This window comes from Ranitomeya variabilis, chromosome 1, assembly GCF_051348905.1.
Source record: "Ranitomeya variabilis isolate aRanVar5 chromosome 1, aRanVar5.hap1, whole genome shotgun sequence".
Classification (NCBI taxonomy): Eukaryota; Metazoa; Chordata; class Amphibia; order Anura; family Dendrobatidae; genus Ranitomeya; species Ranitomeya variabilis.
In genome coordinates this window covers 607,568,859-607,582,440 of record NC_135232.1, presented here as the reverse complement: position 1 = coordinate 607,582,440, position 13,582 = coordinate 607,568,859, and the positions used below count along the sequence as shown (strand labels likewise).

General features: G+C 44.8%; 1 protein-coding gene across 4 annotated transcripts in view; it reads left to right on the top strand.

The window, feature by feature from the left end:
* The window catches only part of ARHGEF2 (Rho/Rac guanine nucleotide exchange factor 2), a 98,037-nt gene that overhangs the window by 47,576 nt on the left and 36,879 nt on the right, over window positions 1-13,582 (top strand). Inside the window, exon 1 of one of the 4 annotated variants that reach the window (XM_077260251.1) lies at window positions 2,207-2,405. The exons of the other annotated variants lie outside the window; for them this stretch is intronic. Coding sequence (XP_077116366.1) covers window positions 2,343-2,405 — 63 coding nt within the window. The 5' untranslated portion in view covers window positions 2,207-2,342. Of the gene's footprint in view, window positions 1-2,206; window positions 2,406-13,582 lie in introns of those variants that run through there. 4 annotated transcript variants of the gene reach the window in all.

Below are 13,582 nucleotides of genomic sequence, written 5' to 3'. Positions count from 1 at the left end.
CCAGATATGACCTGGACTCATTTCAGATGGACGTCGGCGACCTGGAAGTTGTAAAGGACTTCAACTACTCAGATCGATGATCACTCAAGATGCAGAGACGACACTGGAAATCAATAGGAGAATAGCTCTGGGCAAATCAACAATGAAGTCACTGGACAAGGTCTTCAAATCGAGGGACATTTCACTGGTGATGAGACACGGCTCGTATATAGTTTGGTCCTTTCTGTTTTAACATATGCATTGAAAACCTGGACGTTAAAGGAACAAGACAGAAGAAGAATCAACGCCTTCAAAATGTGGTGTTGGAGAAGGATGTTATCAATACCATGGATGATAAGAAGGCAAACAAATCCAATTTTGGAACAAATAAAGCTAGATATGTCTTTCGAAGCAAGGATCACCAAGCTACAACTTGCCTACTTTGGACACATCATATGAAGAGAACAATCACTGGAGAAGGACATCATGGTCAGAAGAATAGAAGGAACAAGGCAAAGAGGAAGACCAGAAACCCGATGTTTGATACTATCAATGTAATGGTTGAGAAGAACCTGACGGCTTGCACAAGATCAATCTTCCTACAGATCCTTCATCTATCATGTCTCCATGGCTCGAGACCAAGCCAATGGCTGTTGAAATAATACATTTGGTTAATGTGGCAGAGGGAAGCCTTTTATACATGCTCTTTCTCTCTTGACCGTTGACTCTGCAGTTTTACTATATTGAGACCAGTGTATTTATATAAGAGCCTCAAGCGAGTTCTGCTAGTGATCCTCCTGTCACTGCAAGTCCCATCAGTACGAGCACAGCGCTCCATGGCTCACAGGCTCTAGGAATCTTCTTGGCTCTTATTGTGTCTGAATCAAAACTGTCACCGTCCAACACAATCGTCTGTTGCCGGAGATTATACCCAAGAGTGTAATAATGATGGAAGGGTATTATAAGATGTGCAGAGAGCGTATCTCATGTACTGTGCCTCCCCGAGCTGAGCCACGCTCTGACTGTATCTCACATGATAGGGTTAGATACATCTTTATGATACCATTCTGTGTGTATTATCAGCTATGGTCCCTCTCTATCGGTTTATGGAGAGATAATCTGTGTCAGTATCGGGTATCATACTTCATGAGGTACTGGTCCGGATAGATCTGGTGGCAGCAAGTGACATAGTGTCCTCTGTGACCTCCAGGAGGAAAGACAAATGGCACAGACTAGAGAGGCAGGTGAGGCCGGGGAGGGGAGTAAGGCAGCCTATCCGTGTATTTAAAAAAATATATATATATTTTAATGGCCTTTGGCTTGATTTAAGGCCATGGCGACTTGATGGATGAATGAGCTGTAGGAAGATCGATCTTGTGCAAGCCTAGATGGGACCACCAGGGTCTTCTCCACAGTTCTCTTGATCAATCAAGCCATCGGGTTGCTGGTCTTCCTCTTTGCTTTGTTCCTTCTATTTTTTTTTTGACCAAGACGTCCTTCTCCAGTGATTTTTCTGTGTTCCGTGTGTATATATACTGTGTATATTATGGGTCTATCCTATATACTCACATATTCAAGCTAAGCTAAGACCGTCATGCGGGCATCTGTAATTTACCAGGCCATAGGTAGAACTGCCTAGTTATATCTGCTGTGCATCCACACCGATCTCTCAGAGACACAGATTATGTGGTTGGTTTATTGTGCTCCCTTCTGTAGTGCCATTAATTGCACAGACATCTTCATCGCTTTCCAATGGCCCAACCTGCCATATATCAGTGATAACCTGCAAGACCACCTGCCATAGTAGGTGTAGGGGCACAATGGTCTGCGGTACAGGGCAATGACACTCGGGGTTCAGGATACTGACACTTGGGGTATAGGATAATGATATTTGGGGATGTCGCCCATTATTAAATATTCATTCGCTGTTGCAGACAACACTATAAAGTCATACAATAGATGGAGCTGCTGATGGTCCTAGGACTTGAGGTACTGGTGGGGTTTGCACACAAGAGGCGCCTTGTTGTGGTGTCTGCTCTATCATCTATGGAGGGTTAATGGAGGAATAATGGTGTACAACAGCTGCACAGTGCAGAGGCGTCCGGCTTCCCCCACCTCCCCCTCGCACCCTCCTCTCTGTAGTGGGATGGGAAGGTCTGGGTTTGGGAGCTGGGAGGGGGTGGAGGGGTTTGGTTTTGAATTCTATGAGCCGAGACTTTGACTTCCTGTGACTAGATGCACACTGGCAGCGTGCAAGCTCTGTCTTTCTGGGCAAGAGGTAGTGAAACTCTGTAGATTTTAGGAAAACTGGAGGGGGCCAAAGAGAGGAGCCGCCCGAATTCTACCAGCCGCCCTAGGAGGATATGTCTCGGATAGAGCCTTTCTCAAGAGCTCGTTCAGACCGGTCTAAGGAGGTACCCCTGAAGGTCAGTGCCTTGCTTCCTTTTGTCTCTGGGGGTCGTCTCTCCTGCAGAGGCTGGATGGGATACACTTGGCATGTGGAACCCATAGAGAAAATTTTGGTGTGGGTTTTGGGTGGAGGAGATTCTGTTCTGGGCTTCCATTGTTCAACCTTTTCTATAGGTCACACTTGCAATCTGTCACGGCGCAAATGGGGATGTAGACAGCGCCTCATTGCCCGATGGTCAATACACTCTCTATAGGGACGGACACTCTGGTCTCCCTCAAACATGTTTGGACCCCTGTGATATTTGCTTCGCAGGGTCTTCCACCTAATCATCATCACTCTGAAACATGCTTTATCTCCTTGAGTGCCATGTGCCTACCGCCTGAGCGCTGCTGTGCCAGCAAAAATTCACCCAAAAGACCTTCGATTTCCTGCTCCCCATGCCTCTAGTGATGTGTCAAGAGGGGTCAGATACTTATATTTCGGGACGTGGGTCTATGTGAATTTCAGTTATTCTTTTGTCAGAAGTTCGATGGGTTAACTGTGATAGTAGTCTTCATTGGGTGGACATATAAGAAGCGGCGCCGATATTCTCCTATCGTTACTCGCATTACATTTCTGCAGTGAATTGGGAACTTTTTATAAAAAGTTGCTAATTGGACATTGGCTAGGTGGACTTCAGACGGATTGTCAAGTGTAGTGCAGATCCTATTATTTGTCAGGTCCGATTATGTCCTCCTACGTTGTCAAGTTAGTTGATGGACATCTTGGCGGTGAGTTGAGACGTTGATTCTCTGGACTGTTAGGCTAGTTGTTGGGAAGCTTGGCGCTCAGGTTAGGAGATGGACTGTTGGGTTGTCACATTAGATTTTCTACAACTAGGTTCTCTGTTTAGATTATGATCTTCTGGATTGTCAAATAACGCCAGGTCCACATGAGTCTATTTCATGGCCAGTATATGGACCACATTGTCCGGTCTAGTGGCTGGTCTATTTAAGTCAACTTGTATATAAGAGGCTATAAGTTTAGGTCAGGAGACCTGCGAGACATAAACAGGCTATGAAATACACTCGTGTGAACTCAGCCTTAAGTTGGTTCAGTTTAGGTGATGGCAAACTGGATTTTAGACAATGGTCAGATTGGTTGATCGGTTATATACTGTTGGGTAGTCAGATTTGATGGACAACTGGGTTGCAGAGTTAAATATTGGGTGATTAGTTTGTCAGATGAATAGTCTGACATCCATATTCAGTAGTGTTGTCAGATGTCGGGAAGTTTCATGGCGATATCAGACCATGTAGAACTTTGCTGTGAGATCAGGTCATGGCCACTGGTGTTGAGGAGGAAGCTGCGGGGCCCTTGTGTTGTGCTATTTGTGTGTTGCGGTTGTGTTATGACACCACTCCCTGACATCTGTGTGTCTAGATAAGCAACTGGACAATGGAGATTACAGTCTACTTTTTTTGTGTTCCAGGTTTATTTCAATCTGCGTTTCAGGTTTTTACAATCTGTTACCATGTTCCATCTTGTTACAGGCTATGTTACTGTGTTTCAGGTTCCTACATTACTACATTCCAACCTTTTACATCCTACGTTACTGCATTTCAGGTTACTACAGTCTTCGTTACTGCGTTCCATCATATTAGTCTTCATTACTGTGTTTCGGAGAATTACAATCTAGGTTACTATGTTCCATCTTGTTATCGTCCATATTACTGCGTTCAGGTTATGATGGCTGTTGGTGCACTCCATTGGTTTACATTCCATGTTATTACAGTCCACCTTACCAGGTTCCATCTTACTACAGTCTGCACTACTCCGTTCAAGGTTACGTTGACGGTTAACATTTAATTTTATTACAGTCTACGGTAATTATTCAGGTTATTACAGTCTACGATAGTGTTCCAAGTTATTACAGTCCTTGTTTCTGCCTGCAGACTGCATTAACTACATTACTGGTTACTACGTTACTACAGTCTACACTATTGTGTTTCAGGTTACTAATGCCTGTGTTACCTTATTCCAGGTATTGCAGTTTGCATTAATGCTTTCCAAATTATTACAGTCAGCTTTATTGTGTTATGGGTGATTAATGTCCACATTTTAGGTCTGTGTTACAATATTACAGGTTATTGTAAGTTATTACAATCTGTCTTGCTTTTTTTCCAAGTTATTACAGATCCTGAATCCTGTTGAGTTAACCCGTGTATTGCCACACTGTTATTTCGTCCTAGGAGTCTGGATAGGTTGGGGTTAAGCGAAATAGGCAGTTGAGTGAACTTCTCCTTTTGTCAGCTAGTACAGGAGGAGGGCGGCACTATATGCTGTGCAGAGTTGTGTTAAGAATCAGCTTTACATACACATGCTGCCATAGGTGTGGTGCAACAATGGGGCCTGGTTATAGTGGGGTTGCAAACGGAGTCGGGGACACTTCAGGAGCAAACCTCCCAGTATTATTGAGCCGTGTATAGTGGTATTATTATTTGGGAACTACATGATGGCTTTTATGATGAAATTATATGCAGTATTTAGCAAGTCTTATTTGGATCCTGCATATTATTTGTGTACTGTATGAAGGTAGCTGATATATTTCTATGGGTGTGGTGACAGCCCAGTTGGTGTGGAGTTTTTTTTCGAGGTGGCATTGGAAAGTTTTCGAGCTGGGAATCTGATATTTCATCTGTGTGACGGATGCCGCCTAATGTCTGAGAATGGGGAGGGCGTCCCACAGATCAGAGAGCAGTGGGCCAGTTATGGAGAGTGGAGGACTCTGTGCAAAACTCTCATTTCACCACCTGCCATAGAACAAACCCTTTTTGAAGTGGATCTGTAGCAGGAAAGAGATAATGAAAGGACCCTGTGCAGAGGTGGTATATATATGCGGGCTAGACACAGAAATGGGGCGTCGTGATGTGGCATGTTTCCACACAGAGAAATTAGTAGCCATGTACTGGTAATTAGAGGGTGCTACTGGTGAATCACAAGTGTGATTCCATATAGTGATCTGGACAAATATGCTGGTTATACTACAAAAAATTCCAAGACCGGGATGCTCAGCCATTGTATCTAAGCCTATAATGTGTGACAGTCTGCACTTATACAGTGGGGAAAATAAGTATTTCATTAACTGCCGATTTTGCAAGTTTTTGCACCTACAAAGAATGGAGAGGTCTGTCATTTTTATTGTAGGTACACTTCACCTGTGAGAGACAGAACCTTAAAAAAATTAATGAAATAAGTGTTTAACACAAAAGAAAAACAGAACTTAATATTTGGTATAGAAACCTTTGTTTGCTATTACAGATGTCAGACGTTTCCTGTAGTTCTTGACCAAGTTTGCACACACTGCAGCAAGGATTTTGGCTCACTCTCCAGACAGATCTTCTCCAGATCTTTCAGGCTTTGGGGCTGTCGCTGGGCAACATGGAGTTCCAGCTCTCTCCAAAGATTTTCTATTGGGTTTAGGTCTGGAAACTAGCTAGGCCACTCCAGGACCTTGAAATACTTCTTACGGAGCCACTCTTTAGGTGTTTCGGGTCATTTTCATGCTGGAAGACCCAGCCATGACCCATCTTCAATGCTCTTACTGAGGGAAGGAGGTTGTTGGCCAAAATCTCACAATACATGACCCCATCCATCCTTCCCCATATACGGTGAAGTTATTGTGTCCACTTTGCAGAAGAGCACCCCCCAAAGTATGATGTTTCCCCAAAATGCTTCACGGTTGGGACCGTGTTCTTGGGGATGTACACATCCTTCTTCTTCCTCCAAACGCGGCAAGTGGAATTGATACGAAAAAGTTCTATTTTGGTCTCATCTGACCACATGACCTTCTCCCTTGCCTCCTCATCCAGATGGTCATTGGTGAACTTCAAACAGGCCTGGACCTGTGTTGGCGTGAGTAGGGAGACCTTGTGTGCCCTGCAGGATTTTAATACATGACGGCGTAGTGTGTTACTAGCGCTAATGCTTGAGACTGTGGTCCCAGCGTTCTTCAGGTCATTGACCAGGTCCTCCCGTGTAGTTCTGAGCTGATTTCTGACCTTTCTCAGAATCATGCTTACCTCACGAGGCGAGATCTTGCATGGAGCCCCAGACTGAGGAAGATTGACAGTCATCTTGTGTTTCTTCCATTTTATAATAATTGTGCCAACAGTTGCCCTCTCACCAAGCTGTTTGCCTATTCTCCTGTAGCCCAGCTCAGCCTTGTGAAGGTTTAGAATTTTGTACCTGTGTCCTTAGGCAGCTATTTGGTCTTGGCCACGGTGGAGAGGTTGGAGTGTGATTGATTGTGTGGACAGGTGTCTTTTATATAGGTAACAAGTTCAAAAGGGAGCAATTAATAAAGGGTAATGAGTGCAGAGTAGGAGGGCTTCTTACAGAAAAACAAATAGGCTTGGGAGGGCCAGAATTCTTGCTGGTTGGTCGATGATCAAATACTTATTTCATACAATAAAATGCAATTTATTTATGTAATAATCATATAACGTGATTTTCTGGATTATTTTTAGATTCTGTCTCTCACAGGTGAAGTGTACCTATGATAAAAATCACAAACATCTCCATTCTTTGTAGATGGGAAAACTTGCAAATTAGCAGTGTATCAAATACTTATTTCCCCCACTGTAAGATCAGTAAATCCATATCATGTTTGTTCTCACACCAAGTATGCCAGTAATTTGCACAGATAAGAGGAGAATGCCCGGCCAGGGCATGTGATAATGGAGAACGGGCACCAGAGGGTGGACATTCATGAGAAGTCCTGACATTAGGCTTGTACTTTTCGCATCTTTGAAATTCTCAAATGTTGCAGGGCTCATATTTAAAGAGAACCTGTTAAAAGGAACTTGTCACCCCCAAAACCGAAGATGAGCTAAGCCCACCAGCATCAGGGGCTCCGGGGTCTCCCATCTTCTTACGATGTCGTCCTCTTCTTGTCTTCACGCTGCGGCTCCGGCACAGGCGTACTTTATCTGCCCTGTTGAGGGCAGAGCAAAGTACTGCACTGCGCAGGCGCTGGGCCTCTCTGACCTTTCCTGGCACCTGCGCACTGCAGTACTTTGCTCTGCCCTCAACAGAACAGACAAAGTACGCCTGCGCCGGAGCCGCAGCGTGAACACGAGAAGAGGACGACATCGTAAGAAGATGGGAGGCCCCGGACCGGACCGCGACACTCATCGGACGGGACCGCACCTGGGTGAGTATAATCTAACCCCTTTTTCCTCATCTTTAAGGGTACATCGGGGGCTTATCTTCAGCATTCCAGAATGCTGTAGATAAGCCCCTGATGCCGGTGGGCTTAGCTCATCTTCGATTTTGGGGGTGACAGGTTCCCTTTAAAGTGAAAGGTATGGCCATAATGGCCGTTATACTGATTTAATGGATACCTGTAGTGAAAAATCCTTACCCTGGTTCTTGTTTAATTCACCTTTGAAATTTTGGTGCAATCGCCTCTTCATGAATCAGGACAGGACTGTGGGTAGGGTGTTTGATTTTGCCGTGGCCCCTCTGCATTTGTATGAGCCTCGTTTTTAAAATTTAGCGCTAGCACCTCCCTTGCCACGGGTGGCGCTTGGAGCATATTCATGTTCCGGTGTTCGCCAGCAAAATAGCGTTGATGGCTACGCATGCACAGAATGGAATCTCCGCTCAATGAATGAATGAGATCTCGATCTGCACATGTGCCATTTAGCTGGAGGCTGGCAGAGGATAATCTCCAGCACCATTTTGCTGGATAACGCCAGAACATTACTGTGCACAAATGCCTCTCGCGGCAAGGGTCACGCTAGCGCAAAATTTAAAACAGGAGGCTCATACAGTCCTGCCCTGATTCACGAAGAGGCGATTGCACCAAAATGTCTAGGGTGAATTAAACAAGAACCTGGCCATACCTTTACATTGATAGGTTAAATCGTGATGACAGGTTCTCTAACACTGCAGAACCTGGGCTTGGATTACAGTTGGCTGGTAACAAAGAATAATAGGATGTAATAAATATCTGGCCAGCTAATATCCGAGTCCCAACCAGGTGAGTACATAGACTTTCACTGATCCACTATCCAGGTTCAGGGTCTTATACCAGTACAATGACTGGCTTTTAATTCAGGGAACAGTCTCAATTTTATCACTGTAGGGTTTCACGCTCTCAGGTAGGCATTAGGTAGCATTCACACAGGCAATGGGTGCAGTTTTATTGCTTTCATAACACTTAAAGGAAACCCCAAAACAGCCTCTTCTGGGCACAAAGGTATAACAACAAATAAACAGATGAGTAGGGCACATATGCCAGTGCGGGCTCACCCGAGCAGATTACAGTCTTTTTTCCAGGAGCAAACTTCATACACAGAAGAGGCCCTATCACACCAGTTTCGGTATCTCCTTCAGCCTGAGCTCCAGCAGCTTCCAGCGCCAAATAGAAGTGTTCAGCTTCGGGCACAGTTCACAATGAACAGGCTGCAGCTTCCACACAGTTCTCTGCAGCTCCCACAAACAGACAGCTCAGCTTTCCCAGCTGACCCATGCAGTCGCTATTCTGAGAAAGACCCCGCCACGACTTTCCCTCTCTAGCTCGGCTACAGCTCACATTTTGGCTGGACACTCGTCAGCAGCACACTCGACTCTGCTCCATCCAGCAAACTGACACCTTAAGTGAACACAGGCCCTGGTTCTAGTAAAAAAAAAGGCTAGGTAGGTGCATCTAATCATATTACACAGAGTTACGGCTTACCCCAGTCCTACCTGACTTGGCTACACCAGATTCTCTACTTTGCCACAGCTGGTGTAATGTGGACAGATTATATTAACGCTCCCACATAGTCAAAGCAATTGTCATAAAATTATATCATATCAGTGATGTCATCAGCTGGGGGACGGTCTGACAACCTCACACATGGTATATAGGCTGGTTGTCGGCAATAATATCATTTTGTAATAAAAAGTGAAGAAAGTTACGTTTACTGGGCGATGATTAGACTTATTCTACAAAATTTAAATAATGAGGATTTTTTCAAATTTGCATCACAACTGGAGTCTGTAGAGGCAATCAATGAATTAATGGAGGCCAGATTATAAGAATTTCCCTTCGCATTATATCATGCGGCAGGAAGCTGAGCTGTCTTCTCATATGTTTTATTTCCCCTCCCACATCTGCCAGTAGGACCCAGTGACGTGAACTAATAAGTGGGCACGATGAGGGATTTTCTTTGTTTTTCCCGTAGCCTTGAAACGCGTGGTGGAAACACAGTACAGCGCTGCATTGTCTGACACCTGGTCTTCCACTACATCAAATCTTTTCCTTTATTGAGCTTTGTTAAAGGAAGAGTCCTAATTTCCTACATCAGAACTATAGGGGAGAAGTTCTTTCTCTAATGAAAAATCAAATATTTAAAAATGTAAGACTTTTTTTTTTTTTTTCCAAAATAATTGAGGACCACCTCATACTTGCCTGCAAAATCTCGGTGGTAAATGTTTTTACATCGAAGTTTTTAGAGGTTTTGTAAAGTCCCTGTCATATGATTGTCTGGGACTCTTTGTTTTTGTCCTTTTTGGCATCTCTTTCCCTCAGGACTCTCTCTCAACCCTTCCCTGCTGAGCATCTATTGTTTTGTGACATAAAAGGGATCAGACATGACCATTGTCCAAAAATGAGTGGGGGGTGGAGGAAAATAGGAGGGCGAGACCTAGGAAGTGTAGAGGACAATGTAATCCAGGTCACCAACTACTGGAAAATCTATAGAACATAAGGCGTCTGCAACAGAGTATCGGCCATATTGGAGCGAGGCAGGATCATGAGAGCTTTCAGGAGACTGATGACATCCATAGGTGGATCATAATGAGGGCATTCTATGGCCAGATTGCCCTCACTATAATCTTATCAGTAAACTTTCCTGGCGCTCTGCCGGCCATACAGAATGACATCACAGCTCCAGTGGAGTTCCCGAAACCTCTGCTGTAATTCAGCCAGTGCAATGATGTAATCGCGCCAGCATGTACTCGCTGAACACAAGTAGAAGTGGAGCCTCGGGAACCGGAGCGGAACCAGGGAGAATGGTAGCCACGTGAGTATGTGTTTTGTTTTTCTTAATATGGGAATGGGATGTGTGCTTATATAGGGGGCTATGTGAGGGCTCGTACTGTATATAGGGAGCTATCTGAGGGCTCATACAATATATAGGGGGCTATGTGAGGGATCATATTGAATATAGGGGGCTATATGAGGGCTTGTACTGTATATAGAGAGCTATATGAGGCTCATACTGTATCTAGGGAGCTAACGTATGTGGGGGCTCATACTGTATACACTTGGATATATGGGGGCTCATACTCTAGTGAGCTATATGAGGGGCTCATACTATATGTTGAGAGCTATGTGGGGGCCTATATTGTATATAGGGGGCTATTTGATGGCTCATACTCCATAGAGGTTGATAAGTTAGGGCTCCTACTGTGTATATATAGTGAGCTATGTGGGGGCTCATACTGTATATAGGAGGCTGTGTGGGGACTCATACTGTATATACAGTTGTGGCCAAAAGTATTGACACCCCTGCAATTCTGTCAGATAATACTCAGTTTCTTCCCGAAAATGATTGCAAACACAAATTCTTTGGTATTATCTTCATTTAATTTGTCTTAAATAAAAAAAAAAAAACACAAAAGAGAATGAAGCAAAAAGCAAAACATTGATCATTTCACACAAAACTCCAAAAATGGGCCGGACAAAAGTATTGGCACCCTCAGCCTAATACTTGGTTGCACAACCTTTAGCTAAAATAACTGCGACCAACCGCTTCCGGTAACCATCAGTGAGTTTCTTACAATGCTCTGCTGGAATTTTAGACCATTCTTCTTTGGCAAACTGCTCCAGGTCCCTGATATTTGAAGGGTGCCTTCTCCAAACTGCCATTTTTAGATCTCTCCACAGGTGTTCTATGGGATTCAGGTCTGGACTCATTGCTGGCCACCTTAGAAGTCTCCAGTGCTTTCTCTCAAACCATTTTCTAGTGCTTTTTGAAGTGTGTTTTGGGTCATTGTCCTGCTGGAAGACCCATGACCTCTGAGGGAGACCCAGCTTTCTCGCCCTGGGCCCTACATTATGCTGCAAAATTTGTTGGTAGTCTATAGACTTCATAATGCCATGCACACGGTCAAGCAGTCCAGTTCCAGAGGCAACAAAGCAACCCCAAAACATCAGGGAACCTCCGCCATGTTTGACTGTAGGGACCGTGTTCTTTTCTTTGAATGCCTCTTTTTTTTCTCCTGTAAACTCTGTGTTGATGCCTTTGCCCAAAAAGCTCTACTTTTGTCTCATCTGACCAGAGAACATTCTTCCAAAACGTTTTAGGCTTTTTCAGGTAAGTTTTGGCAAACTCCAGCCTGGCTTTTTATGTCTCGGGGTAAGAAGTGGGGTCTTCCCTGGGTCTCCTACCATACAGTCCCTTTTAATTCAGATGCCGACGGATAGTACGGGTTGACACTGTTGTACCCTCGGACTGCAGGGCAGCTTGAACTTGTTTGGATGTTGGTCGAGGTTCTTTAGTTAGTCTAATGGAAACATTTGCGTGGATGTTATCTTTCGTTTTCCATCTACAGATGTGCACTGTCAGGGCACCTGTGTGTTACTCACATGATGACCCATCACATGATTTATCAATTTATCAAAGGGGATGGTGTGACATGTTAAGTGATACATTAGGTACCGGGGGGGGGGGGGGGGGGGGGTTGCGTTCTCAAAACTGCCCGGGGCCCTGGCTACTGCTAATCACTGACATCACTGATCTCTAGTGATTGATAGGAGGCATTCTCAGTGATGTTACCTCTGATCTCTGGTGATGGATAGGAGGCATTCTCAGTGATGTTACCTCTGATCTCTAGTGATGGATAGGAGGCATTCTCAGTGATGTCACTGCTGATCTCTAGTGATGGATAGGAGGTATTCTCAGTGATGTCACCGCTGATCTCTAGTGATGGATAGGAGGCATTCTCAGTGATGTCACCGCTGATCTCTAGTGATGGATAGGAGGCATTCTCAGTGATGTCACCGCTGATCTCTAGTGATGGATAGGAGGCATTCTCAGTGATGTCACTGCTGATCTCTAGTGATGGATAGGAGACATTCTCATTGATGTCACCGCTGATCTCTAGTGATGGATAGGAGGCATTCTCAGTGATGTCACCCCTGATCTCTAGTGATGGATAGGAGGCATTCTCAGTGATGTCACTGCTGATCTCTAGTGATGGATAGGGGCATTCTCAGTGATGTCACCTCTGATCTCTAGTGATGGATAGGAGGCATTCTCAGTGATGTCACTGCTGATCTCTAGTGATGGATAGGAGGCATTCTCAGTGATGTCACCCCTGATCTCTAGTGATGGATAGGAGGCATTCTCAGTGATGTCACTGCTGATCTCTAGTGATGGATAGGGGCATTCTCAGTGATGTCACCTCTGATCTCTAGTGATGGATAGGAGGCATTCTCAGTGATGTCACTGCTGATCTCTAGTGATGGATAGGAGGCATTCTCAGTGATGTCACCCCTGATCTCTAGTGATGGATAGGAGGCATTCTCAGTGATGTCACTGCTGATCTCTAGTGATGGATAGGGGCATTCTCAGTGATGTCACCTCTGATCTCTAGTGATGGATAGGAGGCATTCTCAGTGATGTCACTGCTGATCTCTAGTGATGGATAGGAGGCATTCTCAGTGATGTCACCGCTGATCTCTAGTGATGGATAGGAGGCATTCTCAGTGATGTCACCGCTGATCTCTACTGATGGATAGGAGGCATTCTCAGTGATGTCACTGCTGATCTCTAGTGATGGATAGGTGGCATTCTCAGTGATGTCACTGCTGATCTCTAGTGATGGATAGGAGGCATTCTCAGTGATGTCACCGCTGATCTCTAGTGATGGATAGGAGGCATTCTCAGTGATGTCACCTCTGATCTCTAGTGATGGATAGGAGCCATTCTCAGTGATGTCACCGCTGATCTCTACTGATGGATAGGAGGCATTCTCAGTGATTTCACCGCTGATCTCTAGTGATGGATAGGAGGCATTCTCAGTGATTTCACTGCTGATCTCTAGTGATGGATAGGAGGCATTCTCAGTGATGTCACTGCTGATCTCTAGTGATGGATAGGAGGCATTTTCAGTGATGTCACTGCTGATCTCTACAGTCGTAGTTTTTATGTCAGA